The 21,273-nt window shown below is 35.2% G+C and overlaps 1 protein-coding gene across 2 annotated transcripts in view; it reads right to left on the bottom strand.

The window, feature by feature from the left end:
• The window catches only part of wasla (WASP like actin nucleation promoting factor a), a 31,805-nt gene that overhangs the window by 1,688 nt on the left and 8,844 nt on the right, over positions 1-21,273 (bottom strand). The window contains exons 2-10 of one of the 2 annotated variants that reach the window (XM_084397138.1): positions 18,742-18,876; positions 18,427-18,513; positions 18,141-18,237; positions 15,692-15,715; positions 10,081-10,261; positions 9,869-9,911; positions 4,481-4,634; positions 1,383-1,900; positions 97-202 (exon numbers count right to left, since the gene is read on the bottom strand). In XM_084397138.1, the coding sequence (XP_084253264.1) occupies positions 97-202; positions 1,383-1,900; positions 4,481-4,634; positions 9,869-9,911; positions 10,081-10,261; positions 15,692-15,715; positions 18,141-18,237; positions 18,427-18,513; positions 18,742-18,876 (1,345 nt within the window). The remainder of the gene's footprint in view (positions 1-96; positions 203-1,382; positions 1,901-4,480; positions 4,635-9,868; positions 9,912-10,080; positions 10,262-15,691; positions 15,716-18,140; positions 18,238-18,426; positions 18,514-18,741; positions 18,877-21,273) is intronic. The other variant, XM_084397139.1, reaches the window with a different exon arrangement.

Below are 21,273 nucleotides of genomic sequence, written 5' to 3' on the forward strand. Positions count from 1 at the left end.
AACCGTCAAACCGAGGGGGAAAAAAACCAAACAAATTTGCAGCCGTTGAGTGGCATGTTTAGGACAGTACTTTGAGAGAGTGACACAGGCACTTACCTGAGGAGTGGATGGCTTTGCTCCTCTTCTGCATCACCTCCATCAGAGCTCCAACAATGCCCGCTGACTGAGCAGGGGTGGGTGGTCCTGAGTCATTATCTGATACCTGAACATTCAAGAATATAGCAATCAGATAAATAACTGTCCCTAGAAGATTATATAATGATTGACATTATAAAAACGTATATGGAGAGTTACACTTAAAGTGTCTGATTGCATTAGATTCAAAATATCAAATCAGTCTACAAGCAAATGATAATAGATCTTTCCTCAGAACTAACTTTTCTAACCTTTTCTATTTTATACATACAAGTTTCACCATTAATGTGATACTCGCACACTGTTATAACAGTTGAGAAAGAAATTGGATGCGTATCATTATATTGGATCAGTGCATTCGGTCTTAAAGTGACAGCAGCCTATAAATACCTGCTGCTGTTTATGTCATTAATGGTAATCAACAGCAAAACACAACTTTAACAAAGATTAATCTATATAAAATTTATACAGTGAACACTATAGTGATATTTTACATGTTAAGCCTAATCATTCCATATGTGGACCTGAGTACACTACAGTTAGACTTTATTTTTTAAACTTTGTTATAATGTATTTATCTATTCTTGTAATTAGTGAATTTAAAATTATTATTTTTTTACTGACCGTTCACTTGCCTTTAATAATGTTTGAACTTTATTAGTTAGGCTAGTAGTTTTTGCTGTGGTATAGAAGTACTTAAAGTGTTTACATTTGCAGCCTCCCCCTCAAATTATAATTTTTTTTGCTGATCTGAAAAATGATCTGATCTGTGAATCAAAAACCATTATATAATCCGAACCGTTAGTTTTGTGATCCACTGAACCACTAATTATACATGTCTTTACTGTCACTTTTGATCAATTGAATGCATTGCTGAATAAAAGTAGTAATTTCTTACAATAAAATATATATAAACAATTATATAGAGACAAATTAAATTCAAATATTCTGTGTACAGTGTTGAACTTTAATCGCCACAGGTAACCAGTTGTTTAAAGTGCGCTATGCAGTTTTGGCAATTTCTTCGCTGTTTTCTCGCTTTTTGCTCGCAGGTTTCTCTATAGAGCTCCCCCTACAGCTTCGGAATAGATATTTGACAACACTGTCGTAAAAACTCGTTGGCGACTCTCCCAAATTAAGCTAAAAAAAACTGCATAGTTCCCCTTTAAAACCAAATGACAGGGAGCAAGCGATCTTTCACCATTTTCTGAGACACATCAGGATGGGTAAGCGTTTACACTCCTCACCGTTTTGAGCTGGATGCCCTGTCGAATCTGGTCGAGCAGCGCGTCACGTCCTGTGGACGACAAGGGCCTGTTGTTTTGCTCCACTTTCTTTAGTTGAGTACCCTCCCTGATTTGATCCAGCAAAGCTGACTTCCCGCCCATGGGCGAAGGCGTCGATTCGCCGTGGCCTCCATCCACATCAGTAGGTGGAGGAGGTCCAGGAGGAGGTGGTGGAGGAGGAGGTGGAGAAGGGGCGGCTCCTCCTGATGAAGGCGGTGGTGGCGGCGGGGGAGGTGGCATAGAGCTGGGGGCAGGTGGAGGGGGGGGTGGATGCCCTCTGCTGGGAGGTGGTGGTGGAGGCGCTCCCATACTTGCCCGGGATGGAGGAGGCGGAGGGGGAGCACTCGTGGGTGCTCTTGAAGGTGGAGGGGGTGGTGGGGCTCCTCGCCCCCGCAACGGGGGTGGGGGAGGTGGTGGCCCGGAAGTATGAGGAGGGGGTGGGGGAGGCGGGCCGCCCCGCGAGGGAGGCGGCGGGGGTGCTGAAAAAGATTTGTTAGCATAAAAATAAATACATAGACTCCTCATGTATTAGTATAGCTTAAAGACCCCATGAAACCAAAATTGGAATTTTTAATCCATGTCTATTAGCTGTGAAGCATCAGTACAATAGTGTACTCTTAAAAGTTGACAAAATAAACTAGCAGATATATTATAGTATTATAGTAATATTTTTAGTATTTTAGTATACACTCACCTAAAGGATTATTAGGAACACCTGTTCAATTTCTCATTAATGCAATTATCTAATCAACCAATAACATGGCAGTTGCTTCAATGCATTTAGGGGTGTGGTCCTGGTCAAGACAATCTCCTGAACTCCAAACTGAATGTCAGAATGGGAAAGAAAGGTGATTTAAGCAATTTTGAGCGTGGCATGGTTGTTGCTGCCAGACGGGGCCGGTCTGAGTATTTCACAATCTGCTCAGTTACTGGGATTTTCACGCACAACCATTTCTAGGGTTTACAAAGAATGGTGTGAAAAGGGAAAAACATCCAGTATGCGGCAGTCCTGTGGGCGAAAATGCCTTGTTGATGCTAGAGGTCAGAGGAGAATGGGCCGACTGATTCAAGCTGATAGAAGAGCAACTTTGACTGAAATAACCACTCGTTACAACCGAGGTATGCAGCAAAGCATTTGTGAAGCCACAACACGCACAACCTTGAGGCGGATGGGCTACAACAGCAGAAGACCCCACCGGGTACCACTCATCTCCACTACAAATAGGAAAAAGAGGCTACAATTTGCACGAGCTCACCAAAATTGGACAGTTGAAGACTGGAAAAATGTTGCCTGGTCTGATGAGTCTTGATTTCTGTTGAGACATTCAGATGGTAGAGTCAGAATTTGGCGTAAACAGAATGAGAACATGGATCCATTATGCCTTGTTACCACTGTGCAGGCTGGTGGTGGTGGTGTAATGGTGTGGGGGATGTTTTCTTGGCACACTTTAGGCCCCTTAGTGCCAATTGGGCATCGTTTAAATGCCACGGTCTACCTGAGCATTGTTTCTGACCATGTCCATCCCTTTATGACCACCATGTACCCATCCTCTGATGGCTACTTCCAGAAGGATAATGCACCATGTCACAAAGCTCGAATCATTTCAAATTGGTTTCTTGAACATGACAATGAGTTCAGCACCTTGTTGAATCAATGCCACGTAGAATTAAGGCAGTTCTGAAGGCAAAAGGGGGTCAAACACAGTATTAGTATGGTGTTCCTAATAATCCTTTAGGTGAGTGTATTTTTAACAGTATGTATGAAGCAAAACTTACACAGAAGTCCTTCAAGCCAAGCAGAACAACGACATAACTCGCTGCTTAACTACCATAGTACGATGCATCGCTGAAGAAATCAACTAGCTAGTCACGACTGTTTCCCGAAACCGTATTGTTGCAAAGTGGTCGTACAACCACGTTGGTTTATGACGTCACGCACGTGGTGGAGTAATAACTTCTTTTAATGAATCTGTTTGAGATCGAATTAACGCTAGATGTTTTGCTATAAATTACAGACATGGCATCTAAAGACTATTTCTAATTTTTCTCAGTTATTCCGCTTTATTTCCAGATTCAATCATAGACTCGTTCTTACTTAGTAGAGCACGTTCGCACATGTGCACTCTTCAAAAACGGTGCTTTAAATCTCTTGACAAACTAAAAGACGTAAATGACATTTGTATGTATTCTAAATAAAAGAGACAGGTTGTACTGAATGTCAGCTTGCTTATTTTGCTCAAGATATGAAATGTTTCGCCCTCACGTGAAATTTTTTAGATTGCGTGGATTCCTACTGAAACGACTGGACTCGAAAAGCTTGCCATTGGTTCATCTAACACAAGAAAACAGTGCACCCATTTCATGGGGTCTTTAAAGCTGGAGCAAGACTTTTATTCTAGAGGAAGAACCCTACCCTAAGTTTTGCACCACAAAAATCACACCAATCAGCAACAAAAGGCACTTCACACTTTACTTTCTCAAGGCATATTATTAAGAGATCAAGCATGTTTTTAAAAGATCAACGCAAATGCCTCATGAAGAATCATGAAACGTATCCACATATACTCTCCCATAAAGTTGCATTAAATGTAGGTTAAACGGAACTCGGTTACACTTACGATGCACTTCAAAGTGTTAAAAAAATCTTTCAAAACAACTCATGCCAATCTGCAAAAATTCAGACCTCTTACACATGCAAATCTGAGCATGAAACACACGTTCTACCTACCGCTCCACCTGGGAGGACCTGAAGGAACACCACATGTATTGATCAAATATAAAAAAAATGCTCATATATGCACCCAACTTCTGTATAAGAACCTTGGAGGAACATGTTACAGGCCAGTTACATAATTTTAATACCATAAAAGGATGAATTGGCCTTTGTAATTACTTTTAAGATTAATTTCTGAGAGAAAATTGTTTTTTACGTGTAGTTAGAATGAAGTTGCCTTGGGAAAACTATTTTTGTAGATTCATGACAGCGCATGGTTGATAGTCAGACATGTCAGTGTGGGACGGCCACAAATCGCAGGTGTTCAGCTCAGCGAGTGTCTCACCTTGTCTCCTCAGCTCATTCTTCACAGCCTCTACACCACCCTTCTTCTCAATGAAGTCGTAGATGACCTTAGACGTCTCCTTGTCTTTCAGCTGGGCCTCAGAGATGCCACACATGTCAAACAGGTTCTTCAGCTCTGGGTCCAAATTATTCAACTGCAAAACAAAAAGGTAAAGCAGTTTAGACATTCCTTTTAATAACACCTCTAATTAATAAATCATTAAACATTTCATAATGCTTCCGGCTATATAGCTAGAAATATGAGATAACTTAACCATTGCATAATGGTTACCAGATCATTATTTAATGTACATTTAAATGCTTAAATCATGATCATACACTTCTTAATCTACAAATATTATGTAATGCTTAAAAGATCATTAGTTAATATATATTCAAATAGCTATTATATAACATGCTCGTTAATGTTTAAATGAACTTTTCAAACATTACATAATGATCAACAGGTCATTAATTTAAATGTCATTCAACTTTCAATTCATATGATCAAGCACTTTTTAATAATCTACCAATGATTTAAACAGAATGTTATTCAATGATGAAAAGCTTATTTGTAAATGTACATTTGAATTTAAACTATTAAAATGTCTCCTTGCTATTTTTTCCGAAATATTCATTATCATTACTTTTGCAGGTGCTTTCCGGCAAGAATTATATAATTAACATAAACGTGCGATTGGTCGACTCACGGCTTAAATGAACGACTACTGGTCGACTATAAAAAAAAATTTGTTGGGGGCATTCCTAGTTAAATCTCATTCTCTTGCACAGAACTGAATGAAGAATAATACATTGATATTCAATATTTTAATATATTTTCTGTCCAATTTTGGTGTGTTACTTTAAAATAAAAGTGTGGTTATTTTATTTTATTGGCTTGTATTTTTAAAATTCAGACTCTGTAAAGTTATTGAATTTAATTAAAAAGTCTAATAATAATACAATTATATAAAAAATATATATATATATATTTAGAATTTTCGGTTTCGACCCAGAATTTTCATTTCGGTGCATCCCTAATTCTTACATTGTTCAATTTTCAGTTGAACATCTGGATCATAGCTACCAAACACCTTTCTGCATTTGTACATTTGTAAATATAAATAAGTGCATTAAGTAATATATGAACTGAAATCAAATGACATTAAAAAGGTCATGAATTGAGAAATCAGTCAGCCCAAAAACAGCTTTTACTGAAACAAATCTCAAAAACCGTCTCATTTCGCATTTTGTCACATTATTACATCAAAGTGCGCATCTGCAGAAGAAGATCAACGCCTACTTCTCCATCATTGCCTCTTTAGGCTTCTCGCACGTCATGTACAAGTAAATACGAGACAGACGCAAACACAGGATTTACTCCAGCAACAATACGATAGAGGATTACAAGAAATGTTAAAGTGCCAGGCTGTGGAAAAACAGTCTTTGCATTGCCTTCCTTCTGATCCTGACAATACGAAAACGTAGACAAACTTTATTTTTAACGAAGTTCCAGTCAGAAAGACACTGTTGGTTTGTTCGCGTCATTTTACTGCGGATTAGTTTTGACACTGTTAGGACACAGTTAGACACAGGCTTTTCAGAGAGATGAAAATATAAGATGCTGTGCCAACTACATTGGATTAGACTAATGTCGCAACACACAAGTGTGAGTAACAGTGTTTACCATGTGTCACTATTGCTTTGTCTGATACAGATTGCTTGATATGTACTGAGTATTTATACTGTAGCGCCGCAGTCATATTGAATATTGTGATAGGTGTGATTTGCTTCGACATGCATTGAATTATCGGATACGGAAAAACACTTGTTTTGACTGTCATAACTGTCAACTATAAGTACTCAAACTAAAATTGCCACAACCAAGACTTATAAAGCACATGTTTCACATTATTGAAAAATGTTTTTCAGCATCGGAAGTTTTCAAAACAATTCCACATGTTTATTGGCGGGGAAGTTGAAAATGATTTTAATATGCAAAGCTGTTACCCAATCACAGTAGCACGCCTTTCAAACCGGAGGGTCAAAACCAGGATAGAAAATAGCTTATTACTTCTAAATTAGGATGTTTTTTGATATCAAAATCTTGATAACGTTATAATTGGACCTCAGAGAACATTATAAAATAAAACAACGCAGGTCATTAACCCTGTTAATCTGTTAAAATCATTAGTTGAAAAATATTTACAAGCAAATTATCTTATATTTCTAGCTATTTGAGTACATATTAAACTAATGATCTGTTAAGCATTATACGATGTCTGTTAATGATTTATTAGTGAAAATTATAACAAAGGTTTACCTTTCTTTTTTTCTTCATATACAATAGTTTATAGTAGACACATATTCAACCAACACTGTGTGTTTACTAGATTTCATAAATTAAATACTAATGCTTGCAAGGCAGCAAAAATAAAGAATAACATTTTAGGTCAAACTAGAAGTTTTTTGAAGAAAATCTGTGCGAACGTCATACTACAACACTAGGGTGTTGTGAGTGGTTGCTAAGCAGTTGCTAATGTGTTCCGGCTGGATTGGTTGGGTGTTCTGGGTGCTTTTTTATTGGTCCAACTCAAAAAAAATTGTAAAATGGATTTTTTTAATTCTTTTTTATCCCTGAATTCTGTCTGCTAGGTGAAACTAGTAGCTCTCCTCTTCTCTATAAGCCGAATAGTTTGAGGTATCATTCATGTCCGCGTGGGTAAGTTATGTGGCAAATTTTTATATTTAGAGTTAGGGGTTTGTTTAGATCACCAACCTTAAGTATGAGCAATAGTATTAGTGATGCTTGCCTTAGTAAGCACAACTAAATATAGATAGAGGGAGAAAAAGAGAGATATTAATGATAATATGCCAAAACGATGAATAAATGGATGCAAAAGCAGAAGGCCCAATCACATTCCAGTATGCAAACAGATGGAAGGCAGCCAATCGTAACTCAGTCTGCAAATTCCACCATCACTGCAGGTTAGTTTTTTAAATGCTGAACTGTAAGTTAATGGCTTCAATTCAACTTCAATCTCTTTAGGTAGAAAATGAAAACGAGCAAAATAACATGAAAAAAAATACAAATGAATAAATATATATTTTTAAAGAGAACATTTTCAAGTGTAAGTTAAAGGCATTTTCAAACTTTAATCTTAAATATCTTTAAACTCTATAGAAAAAATAATCAATGAGGTAAAAACAAAAAAATGAAATGTATAAATTTATATTATTAAATATTTCTTAAAGATATTAACACTTTCAAGGGAGTCTCTTTAATCTTAATTTCTTTAAAGGAAAACGTTTTTAGAAACTGAAAATAGCATTACAGTTAAAATAAATAAAATTAATAAGAAATTTGTTTATACAATAAATAAAAACAATATATATATATACAGTACCAGTCAAAAGTTTGGAAACACTACTATTTTTAATGCTTTTGCAAGAAGTCTCTTATGCTCATCAAGCCTGAAGTTAAAAAAAAACAAAAAAAAACAACAGTAATATTATGAAATATTATTACAATTTAAAATAATGGTTCTCTTTTTTAATATACTTTAAAATGTAATTTATTTTTGTGATGCAAAGCTGACTTTTCATCAGCAAGTACTCCAGTCTTTGGTGTCTTATGATCCTTCAGAAATCATTCTAATGTGATAATTTGATACTCAGTTATTATCAATGATGGAAACAGTTGTGCTGTTTAATATATTTTTTTGGAATACTTTTTTCAGGATTCATTGAGTAAAACGTTAACAGCATTTATTCATAAAAACAGCATTTATTCAAAATAAAAACATTTCTAACAATATAAATCGTTACCATCACCTTTTATCAATTTAACGCATTCTTGTTGAATTAAAGTACTAATTTCTTTAAAACAAAATAGTTATGTTCCCAAACTTTTGAACGGTAGTGTATATTGTTACAAAAGATTTCTATTCTAAATAAATACAGTTCTTTTTAACTTTTTATTCATCAAATAATCCTGAAAAAAGTATCTCAGGTTATAAAAAAATATTAAGCAGCACAACTGTTTCCAACATTGATCATAAATCAGCATATTAGAATGATTTCTGAAGGATCATAAGACACCAAAGACTGGAGTACTTGCTGATGAAAATTCAGCTTTGCATCACAAAAATAAATGACATTTTAAAGTATATTAAAAAAGAGAACCATTATTTTAAATTGTAATAATATTTCATAATATTACTGTTTTTTTTGTTGTTTTTTTTAACTGCAGGCTTGATGAGCATAAGAGACTTCTTGCAAAAGCATTAAAAATAGTAGTGTTTCCAAACTTTTGACTGGTACTGTATATATATATATATATATATATATATATATATATATATATATATATATATATATATATATATATATATATATATATATACATACACACAGTATCTCACAAAAGTGAGTACACCCCTCCCTTTTTAGTAAACAATGGGACAACACTGAAGAAATGACACTTTGCTACAATGTAAAGTAGTGAGTGTACAGCTTGTATAACAGTGTACATTTTCTGTCCCCTCCAAATAACTCGACACACAGCCATTAATGTCTAAACCGCTGGCAACAAAAGTGAGTACACTTGAGTTTCTTGTGAGTTTCTTAAAGATAACCTTTTTAAGTGGAAGTTAATTGGAATTTTTTAGGTAAAAAGTTAATTAGAACATTTAAAGAAATTTAAAATGCACCAAGGCTAAAATAAATGTAAAAAAATAATATGTTAGAATTATTAGAATTTGCATTAAGACGAATTTTTAAGATACAATCAAGTTCTAAGAGAAATTTCAATGCAATTCTGCCTTGCAAGCACTATCATAACCCAGCGTTCATGCCGTTCTCAAATACAGCACAATCCTGCCACCTAGTGGCGAAACTGCTAACGGTAAACATTTCTGGAAAATCCATCGTTTATGACATGCACAACATTCCAGCTGCATGCATAATGCAAAACTTAAAACCCAAGACCTTCTTCAGAGAATCTGCACATTTTTCCAGTGACTTCAGTATCCCATTTTACTGGACTAAGGGGCCTGAATTTCTGAATGCGTCATAAATGGGCAATCTTCATTATTTCCAGTACAAACGGTTTGCCATAAAATAATGTAAAACCCCAAACACAGTGCAAGTATGTGTACAAACGCAATCTGGGTTGTTTTGTGGGCGACAGGCTGCATATTCAAGCGTCAGATGCTTCAGCCTGCATGAACACAAGGCTATTGAGGCATTTCATCATGCCATTATTACACAGGTCAGCATTGTTTTCCTATGAGTGATTCTTCAATATGCATGTGAGAGCGTGTACGACATTGAGAGCGTGTGAGTGTGTCGGTGGGGGTGACAGAGCAAGTCATTGTTGTGTACTCACATCGAAGCCTGTGTTCGGATCCCATCCTACATGACCGATGTGCCTGGAAAACATTACGTTAGGCACAGTCAGAACGGCTGTTTTTGAGCACATGGACAGAAAACGACATCATAATTAAAAATAAAGACTCATTAGAAACGGAAGATAAGCATTACTAATGTCACTTCCTGCCTACACAGGAAGTACTGAATCAGTTACACTTCAAGACTCACTGGAAGTTGCTCGGTGTCCCAATGTCAGCCTTTGTCAACTTCTTCCTCTTGCCCTTGACTTTCTTTTCCTTCTTGTTAATGCTACTGTGAACCATGTTATTCATGTGGGAATTGTTGTGGAAGCGCATGTTGTTTATCTCCGGATTCTTGATGTCCACCGTCGCCATCGGGAGAGTGGGTCCTGGGCACATGACAAAAGTTATCAGCTACCGTCTAACAATCTCCAACCTGTTGCACACATTTCCCCTGTGAAAGTGACAGGAGTCGCCTCTGGCCGAGCTCTGAGAGTTTGTGTTGCCAACAACAGCTGATTCGGTCCGTGCGTAAGAGCAGAGGGGGCGTCTCAGAAAGATGTGCTTCATGAATGAATCGCACACACATTCCTGGAGGTTTATGTATTCAAAGTCCAGATGATGCTGGTGTGGTTGGAACAATAATAATAGTGTCAAAAAGCAAGAATAAAACAAAAAATAGAAATTAAACTTTTAAACTTTAAAAAAAAGAACATTTCATTTAAAATAAATATGACCGCATCACGCAAATATATAGCAGCGACCAACACTGGTACTTTGAATCGTGACACATACCACGATTCTCATCATAGCAACATGTGGGTGATAAAAAGCAGCTTTCATAGAAAGGAACGCGCTGGAAAAACAGGCTTTGTGTAAAACTTTCCCTAAAACCACGACGAGCATTATCACTTTCAAGATAACCAGAGTTCATAGATGACAAATTATGTGCTTTAAATCTATAGATTGAAAACAAGTAAATAAATTAATAATAATAATAATAAATTATTACTATAATGCCTTCAAAAAGTCCTGACCAATTATTCACCTTTTACCGAACAGCCATAATTTTAGATCATATTTATGCTTTTTTTCTTTCTTTTTTTTTTTTACAATGGTATAATAATAATAAAAATAAATACTGGTAATAATAATTCTGTTAATGTATCAATTCATACATAAAATGTAGAAATAATAAATTATTAAACAATAATATAAAAGAAAAAAAAGTTTATCAAAAATATATATTAAATGCATATAAAATTTAAAAATGGCACAACACTTATGTAACAAATGCATTAAATGCATAGTTATTAATAAATAATAATAATAATAATAATGTATCAAAGCATAAATAAAATGTATAAATAATTATTAATAGCAATAATAGAAAAAAAGACAGTTTATCAAAAATGTATATATTAAATACATATAAAATATAATATATAATATATAATAAATGTAATCTTATAATGATTTGTGCCAAAAGCAGTAATATTATATTATGTAATAAAAAAAAAAATCCTGCCCAAGTTCTCAAATTGTTAAAAAAATAAACTTTAAAGTAATAAGCAGCTTTTGGCCTACTAATTTTATGTCGTCTAATAATTATTTGTGCCAAAATCAGAAATATTATATCATAAAAAAATAAAAAACTGCCCTGGTTTTCAAACTGCAACAGCTTATTTTTGACACATCTAATCATATCTCAAAAGCTTCAAACCACACCATGTCAAACACTGTAATAATAAATGTCAAATAACTTCTATAATACAATATAATATAGCAATATAATTCTTTATGACAAAACCAGGAATATCATATTATAAATAGATTATTTTTACAGTTAAAAACAAACTGCCCCTGTTTTATACCTGCAGAACACATGATCCAAGACCCTTAAAAGAAATGTGCAATGTTGAGAAGATAGTTAGAAGAAGATACTTCTTCAATGTCAGTTTTTCGGAAAATGCCCAAGAGATGCTTTACTCTTTGCTCAACTTCTTCACTGTAATGGTGAGACGGGAGCCATCATATCCGCTAAACCCCTACAGAACGCCTACCTCGGGTGAGAGCCGCGAGCTTCCTGTGACCTCTACCGTGACCCCGAGCCCCTCCTGACAGGACGTCCTCAGTAGAGGTGGAGGGTCTGTCGCCCCTGAATTTCAGCAGCGTATTAAGACAAGGTCGAGGTAAAGCCTCGTTCAGTTCGTCCCGTGACAACACCAGGCATTGCAGAGGAGCCAAACCAGCGTCTGGCCTCGAAATGCTGTCTAAAATCTCCTCACATGGGGCAGACAGGAAGGTCGTGCAGAACATCATCTCATCCCAGCATTGAGGTGTGAACCTACCGGACTAGCAAGCTAATTTTACCGTAGCAAGAGGCTAGCAAGCCACAAACCAGCCTGCGTTGTCCCCAAAAGACTCTTCTATAAACCAATTGAGACGGTTTGTGATCAGGCCGCCCACTAAACCAATCCCACTCATGCTAGTCAAATCCTGAAAAATTACAAATGCAGAATATTACGTAAGTAACTGCTAATCCAGTTTAATCTCTGAAATTTGCTGTAAGCATTACAAGTCTTCAACCGCAGGCAACGTCACGCTATTTAAGATACTCAAGTGTGTTTGACAGTGTTTCAGTGCAGAATTCCTGATTGGCTTCTCTACTCATCAACGCTGAAATGAAAGCACCTTTAAAAGACAGATAAAACGGTCGCACTGAGCATGCTCAGTCTGATATCGACCACCAGTCTAGTTGCACAAGGAAGAGGAAGCGGAGGAGAAGGAAATGTGCTGGAGAAAGATTACATTGGCTTTTCTTTTGATGCAGGTGAACACCTTATACAACACAAACACGCTTTTCTTTGAGCGAACAGTGGGACGCGTCACATAAATCGAATTTGAACGACTGCGTTCTTCATAGCGCTGTCAAGCAGGGGCACAATATGGTTGGAACAACAGCTATAAATTATGAAGGTGAATTTGAAATGTGAGCAGATTGTAGAAAGGAAAAAAAAAAATGATGAAACTTGCCTCCAGTGCTGCTGTAGCAAATCTAGGGCAAATATGTTGATTTAATGTCAAAGATAATCATATTTCAGACTAGAAATGATTCTGAGTGGCTGGCAATGCTAAAAAACACTGCTCTGTTTGTTTGAGGCTCTTGACCTGCCAGCAACAGTGGCTCAACCAATAGTGTGAGTTTGGGGGCGGGACTATCAGTTTAGGCATATTTTAGCACTTCATTTTGGTTATGGCGAAAAATGACAATTTACCTTTAATTACCACATGAAATCAAACTTATAAATGCATTTATATGTACATTATTTCTCTTTCAGGAAAATTGAGCAAAACTTGTATGGCTCATTTAAGCACGGGTGAACAAAATCTATGCAGAGATGGGGCATTTACTACTGATCACAGAGCCGTACGTCACTTTCAAGCTGCGCACACAAAATATTTCATAATCGCAATAAGCCAAATTGGTTTAAGCTCGATTTCATGTTAATTGCGATTAATCGTGCAGCACTAATTTTGTATTATGTTTTGTATTTTTATAATAAAAAAATAATAATAATTATATCAATATAAAAAATTATTATATAACATAAAATATTTTTATATAATATATACATTTTTAAATATAATATTATAAATTAATTTAAATATAATTTAAAAACACCAGCTTCTGAACCGCAATAGTAAATCCCAGCTCAGTGGTTTGTCTTAGGGTGTGCTAACATTCATAATTTCACATCAGATATTGAGTTCTTTCATGGTACGTTACAGATTTTACACAATTTTAATTTATTATGCATGTTTTTTATTATATATATACACAGTACTGTGCAAAAGTCTTAGGCATGTTAATATCCCCAACCCCCCGTCCCCCCCAAAAACATGGTTTTAATTCAGTTATTTATATCTTTTGCTGTAGTGTGTCAGTAGGAAATATCAGTTTACATTTCCAAACATTCTTTTTGCCATCAGTTGTAATAATCCAGTGAGATTTGTGTATGCACGAGGAGTCTGACAACAGCCGGTATGATCTGATCTCACCATCATCGAGTCCGTCTGTGATCACATGAAGAAACTGAGACAGACTAAATCCAGAAGAACTGCGGGAACGTCTCCGAGACGCTTGAAGAAACCTTCCTGCAAAGCTACAGTACTGTGAAAAGTACTGGCACTTGTGTTAAAATGCTGTAAAGTGAGAATGCTTTCAAAAATAAAAGCACAAATTAAATTTATTTATGATTTAACTTCTATTAACTAATTCAAATCAATATATGGTGTAACGACCCTTTGCGTTTAAAACGGCTTTTGTCCAGGTACACTTGCGCGTAGTTTTTCAGGTAGCTTTGCAGGAAGGTTTCTTCAAGCGTCTCGGAGACGTTCCCGCAGTTCTTCTGGATTTAGTCTGTCTCAGTTTTTTCTGTTTCTTCATGTAATCACAGACGGACTCGATGATGGTGAGATCAGATCATACCGGCTGTTGTCAGACTCCTTGTGCATACACAAATCTCACTGGATTATTACAATTAATGGCAAAAAGAATGTTTGTAAATGTAAACTGATATTTCCTACTGACACACTACAGCAAAAGATATAAATAACTGACTTAAAACCATTTTATTGGGGGGGACGGGGGGATATTAACATGCCTAAGACTTTTGCACAGTACTGTATATATATATATATATATATATATATATATATATATATATGGTTGAATAAAGTCGTTATTTTTGCGCACAAAAAGTATTTTCGTCGCTTGATAAACTTAAGGTTGAGCCACTGTAGTCACTTGGACTATTTTAACAATGTTTGTACTAACTTTTCTGGACCGGCAGAATGAAATTGCCTAGAAGTCTATGAAGGAGTGAGCCAGCTCTCAGATTTCATCAAAAATATCTTAATTTGTGTTCCGAAGATGAACGAAAGTCTTATGGGGTTGGAATAACATGAGGGTGAGTAATTACTGACAGAATCTTCATTTTTGGGTGAACTATCCCTTTAATTCATTTTTAAAAAAATTACCGCTTGACAGACCAAATATAAATATATTATTGGCAACCCTACTTTAAATATATTAAAATATAATAATAATAATAATAATAGATGAGCCAAATAGATGAGCCAAATATTCCCTGCCCCAAATAATTGCTTCAATTGGAAATACTTTGGGAATCAAATAAATGAAACTGAAAATAAAAAACACTGCAATAGGTTTGTTATATACCACTTGATATTTTCTATAACATTCTTAAAACACCAGAACATTAATAGGCCTGTAACTTGCATCACACGTGTACTGCTACAGGCTACTGTAAGATCATTAGTAACTAGCAAACACATTTCCAAGTGATTATGTAAAACGAGCGCCATAACCATGATAAACGTCCATGAGAAAATCTTTAAGCTAAGTGAGGAACCGCGGCCTCTTTGATGTAATTGAACGGGAGAGGGCCGCGGTAGTGCAGTGGCATGGAAGGATCCATGTGGCACACATATGGCTCCCAGCACACACACACACACACACACACTGACCCGAGGCTTCCTGTCAGGGGTTCAACGCTACTCATCTAGGTCATGTAGAATGCGGATGTGTGTTTGTGCAAATCCCGCTCATGCTTGACGACGCTAACACAAGAACATGTTTTGATTTCTGCGGAAGATGCAATGTGTAGCGTGTGTACATTTGAACATTATTCCATCAAAAAGGGGAGTAAAAAACATCAACAGCAAAAGCAAATTGATTAGCACTGTCAACATTAGGAGTAAATTCATGTGAATGTAAGGACCAGGACACATACCATTTGGTGGGTCACGCCTTTTCTCTGCAAAAACAAAATTAACATTGTTAAAATGTGGAGGGCGAATTAAATGACTAGTGACAGTCAGTAACAGAGGAAAAGAGCCGGTAGGTCACCAAAAGAAGAGGGAAATATTTAATTACGTTAGTTTTTGGAAAGGTTAGGGAAGAAGATGGTAAACAGAGGTGCCCTGAGCTCCTGCGCCCTTTCTCAAGACACTAACATCTAGGAATTCAATGAATGGTTTTAAGTTCTTTCTTTTTTTAAATCAATTGACGGTCCTATTTAATATAGTACAAATTTTAAGCTCCAACATTTGTGCTTCATTCATGTGCAAACGGAACATTTTCTTATAACCTTGATCTTAAAGGTGAAGTGTGTTTTTTATTTTCATCTGAATGGCAGTTGCTCAGCAACTTCGGATTTTTAAAAGCTCTCAAACATAAACAATTCATTACTATTTTAGAATTGAATATATAATACAATATATAACTTAACAATAAATTATTTATATATATTTTACATTTTTGAGGGCTCACATTTCCAAACAACTGCCTATATATTTAAAAAAAGATAAAATAATATATATTTTTAAAATAAAAACAAAATTACAATTATTATCATCAATTATTATAAATATAATTAAAATAACTAAAATATAAATAAATACTTCATGATATCATTTAAATATTGTGAAATATTATTAGAAAATAACTTTTCTATTCTATATTAAAGCTGAATATTCAGCATCATTACTCCAGTTTTCAGTGTCACATGATCCTTCAGAAATTATTCTAATATGCTGATTTGCTTTTCAAGAAACATTTATTATTATTATTAATGTTGAAAACAGTTGTGCTGCTTAACATTTTTTGTGGAAATCGTGACCATTAATAACTTAAAATGAACAAAAAATTTCAAAAGAACAGCATTTAAAATAAAATAAATCAAAAATAATTTGTAACAAAATGTCTTTACTGTGACTTCTGGATCAAACTAATATATTCGTGCTGAATAAAATTATTAATTTCTTTATGGTAATGTACATACACATATCTATGAATGAATACATTTTTTTTTCTTCTTAATTAAATGTTTTAAATTCCATTTGGTGCCACTAATAGCAACAATTTCCACACTTCACCTTTAACAACCAGAAGATAACTGAATAATTCACTGTACGTGAATGAAATGAAACTGCACAAGTGATCCAACATTGTTCATAATTCGACCACATGAAGCGTAAAGAGAGGGCAGACAAGGCAGACATAAGAGAGGCGTATAAGGCACCAGGGCCTCTTTAAAAACCAGTTAGTGCAAAGAGAAGCCAACACTTCAAAAGCCCGGCATGCAAAACTGAGCAGGAAGTGCTGGAACCCAGCCAGGAAGTGAGGAGAGAGAGCCTGCTGCGTTTACAACAGGGACATGAGGAGAAAAGGCCCACTGTGAAGGTTTACGACACAACCTACGGAGAGGATACCAACACACTTGCTACGACTACAACACTACAGGCTGAGAAGAACAGGAGGAAAGATGGGGAGAGATGAACAGAACTGCATATGAGCAACCGGCAACAGGAAACAACAAGTTAACAAGAAATGATGAGCCATTAATGAGCTTGTTGAAGGAAGAGTTCACCCAAAAATGAAAGCTCATTCTTATGTCATTCAAATGATGACTAGAGCTTTCAAGCTTCAAAAAGGACAACAAAAAAAAACTATAAAACCTACAATAAATCAAAGGCTAGATATATGGTAAAAATAAATAAATAATTAGAAATTATTTATTTGCTTGTTTTTTTTTTGTATTTATGGTAAAAATGTAATAAATAAAAATTGTTTATTCATTTGTTTGTTTCTTTTATTGCTATATCAGAATCAAAGACTTCATGTTAAAACATTAACAGTATTAGTTTGTTTGTTTTTTATTAATCGCCATATCAGAATCGAAGACTGTATTTATGATAAAAATTAACAAAATACAAATTATTTGTTTGTTTTATACTTTATTGCTATATCAGAATCAAAGGCAATTCAAAAATAAATACAATTTGTTTATTCATTTGTTTGTTCCTTTAATGCTTTATCAAAATCAAAGTCTATATTCATCGTAAAAATATAATAAAACAATATACAATTGTCCACAGTTTTCTTTTGTAATGACATGAGAATGAGTAAATTATTATATAACTCATTTATGGGTGAACTATTAAGTAAAACACAGATTTGGGAGAAAGAAAAATGTTTTAGGCACTTCTAAATCATACATTTGATTGCTACTGAATGTGAAGCTTGTTAGTTTTTAAGAGTGTGATAGTTCACCCAAATCAAAAAAATTAAGTCATACTAATTGGATTTGAAACAGTATGTGAATAATGGCATCATTTTCATTTTTGGTGAACTATCACCTCTTCAAATGAAAAGAAAGAAATTAAAAGCAGCACATTTACCGGTTTTCCTCTGTCGTCTGTTGAGCAGTTCGTTGAGTGCACTCCGAAATCGTTTGGCTTCCTCTTCGCTGGCAAAGTTGAGGCCCATCTGACAAGACTAAAGAGCAAAACACACCATATGACCAATAAAGACGGATCATATTCTCACTAATGCTAAAAGCAGTTTTACAAGAATGACAAGAAGCGACTAGCCAAACAAACATTTTTCCACAGAACATCTCTGGCTAGGTCTCCGTTTGCTTTCTTGCTAATGGTCAACAATGTGAAAAAATGAAGGAGGACTTACATCTCCTGCGAAGGTAATGAAGTATGATCTCGAACTATTGATCGTGAAATTATTGTAGAGCTCCTGCTCAAACTTTGTTTTTCCATCCTGCAAAAATTAGAAACAAGATATTGTAAACCTATGTAATTTCAACCGTTTGCACTGGCTTTATTTAAATTCTAATACAACAACACCAGGGTGAGTAAATGACGGCTTAATTTTCATTTTAGGGAAATTGTGCTGCACCACAGCTCAGTTTGTTGGAGCACATGCACTAACTGATAGGTCACAGATCTGTTATTTTTACAGTTTATTTGATCATCTCCGAGAGCTCACCTTGTTATCAAAGACACGGATATAATAAGACCTCTGAGGGTTGTCTTTCACCAAACAGGCCACGCCACAGCACCTCTTGGCCCAGGACGAGCCCCTGTCCGCCCCATACACCTGGACCACCGCTGAGCACAATGTCTGCAAAAAGATCAACAATCACGAACTTCGTGAAAAAGAAAGCTACACAATTACGAGACACTTTTTTTCAAAACAACCAAACAAACATGAAGCCCTAAAACACACATGTGCTTATAAATAAATAGAAATAGGATGGAAATTCTCAAGTAATCCTTAAAACATCCAAGATTCTCCAATACTAAAGGTTTTCAAGGAAGGAAGGAAGGAAAAAAGAAATGGAGGAAGGAAGGAAGGAAGGAAGGAAGGAAGGAAGGAAGGAAGGAAGGAAGGAAGGAAGGAAGGAAAAAAGGAAGGGGGAGAGAGGAAGGAAGGAAGGGCAGGAAGGGAGGGAGGGAGGAAGGAAAAAAGGAAGGAAGGAAGGAAGGAAGGAAGGGAGGGAGGAAGGAAGGAAAAAAGGAAGGAAGGAAGGAAGGAAGGAAGGAAAGGGAGGAAGGAAGGAAGGAAGGAAGGAAGGAAAGAAAGGGAGGAAGGAAGGGCAGGAAGGGAGGGAGGGAGGGAGGGAGGAAGGAAAAAAGGGAGGAAGGAAAAAAGGAAGGAAGGAAGGAAGGAAGGAAGGAAGGAAGGAAGGAAGGAAGGAAGGAAGGAAGGAAGGAAAAAAGGAAGGAAGGAAGGAAGGAAGGAAGGAAGGAAGGAAAAAAGGAAGGAAGGAAGGAAGGAAGGAAGGAAGGAAGGAAGGAAGGAAGGAAGGAAGGAAGGAAGGAAGGAAGGAAGGAAGGAAGGAAGGAAGGAAGGAAGGAAGGAAGGAAATAATGTGGCTGGATATTCGTAAATTCTACATTGCTTTGGAATACAGAAATGTATTATTAGTTTGTTCCTTTGATTCATTCAGATATAGCAATAAATAAATACGTTATTAATGGTAAAACATTAAGAACATTTGTTTATTTATTTGTTTGCATTTGTTTTTTTATTTATGCTATATCAAAATCAAAGGCTGTATTTATGATGAAAAAAAAAGTATTTATTAGTTAGTTTATTTATTTATTGCTTTATCAGAAGTCAATATTCATTGTAAAAAAAAAAGTACTAAAAACAATAAATAATTGTCTTTTGTTTTGTAATGACATGAGTAAATAATTACATAATTAGTAAAACTACACAATTACTTTAGAAGCATCCTAAAATTAAGTCGAAATTAAGAACAAAATTGATTTAAAAAAAGCATATATAAAAGCAAAAATAAATACATATAAATATTATGTAACTTCACAACTAATTCATAAAACATCATTCATTCATTCATAAATGTATGCATGTATACTAGACCCAAATTAAACAAACCAAAAATATCCTATGTTCATATTCTAGTGAAATTGTACCAAAAAAAAAGAATTGCACAGAAATCATTGTATGAATACTGCATGATGTTCTCTGCTGCACACACTGGGCCACTGCAGATATCAAGTACTGCTGTAATTTAAACTGCAGTCAAGCACTTGGAGACACACTTGATGGGGCATTTTATTCTCTCTCCACAGGGACTCTTACTCTAAGAGTGTCTGCGTTCCATGCACATGACCCAAAGCAGCATTTCAAACACCCCTTTTCAGGACATGGGTTAACTTACCAAAGAGAAAAATAGGCCAGAATCTTGGCATCACTGTCATAGGGAGGACAGCCAAGATCTCACAGAAGATGAAATATTTTCCATGGACAAGTAACGCACACATGCACACACACATACAGGCATATGCTGAGTAATTATAGAAGACCCAAAAAACAACAACCTTGTCCTACACTTTAACGTACACTTCAGATGGGAACAACATTTCTGATGCAAGCGTGCGACACCACCACAGATCATTGAACAAAACCTAAAAACATTTCTGATCAATATGGACCTACAAAGAACAAATTAAGAAATGTTCCTGTCAAATAAACACATCAAATAATCGATATATTCAATAATCAAAAGTACTCTGATCAACTAACAGAAAAAATTATAAACCGATTAATCAATGATCAAAAGTAATATGATCAATTAACTAAATATTAAAAGTAATTAACAGAATTAAAGTAATTTAATTGGAATTAATCAACTGAAGAAACAAACAGATAAACTAATCAAAAATAAATAATCCTGTTGGATTAATATAATTGGATTGGATTAAGAAATAAACTGATTGATAGGTTCTCAAAAGTAACAATCAGATTAAAAATAATTAACAGAATAATAGATTATAAAGGCAAAATTTATCAAACAATTTAATTAGTTAATCTGCTGATTCTAAATAATCAATTAACAAGAGTAATCTGATTAACTGAAATAAGTTTAACTAGGCTAATTATTAAAAGTAACTGGATTATCACCTAAACAAATATTTCTGAAAGTAATACGATTAATTGACTGAAATGTTAAATTGATCATAAACTGATAATCAATTTATGAAATAAGGT

This window comes from Rutilus rutilus, assembly GCF_951802725.1.
Source record: "Rutilus rutilus genome assembly, chromosome: 23".
NCBI classification, from domain to species: domain Eukaryota; kingdom Metazoa; phylum Chordata; class Actinopteri; order Cypriniformes; family Leuciscidae; genus Rutilus; species Rutilus rutilus.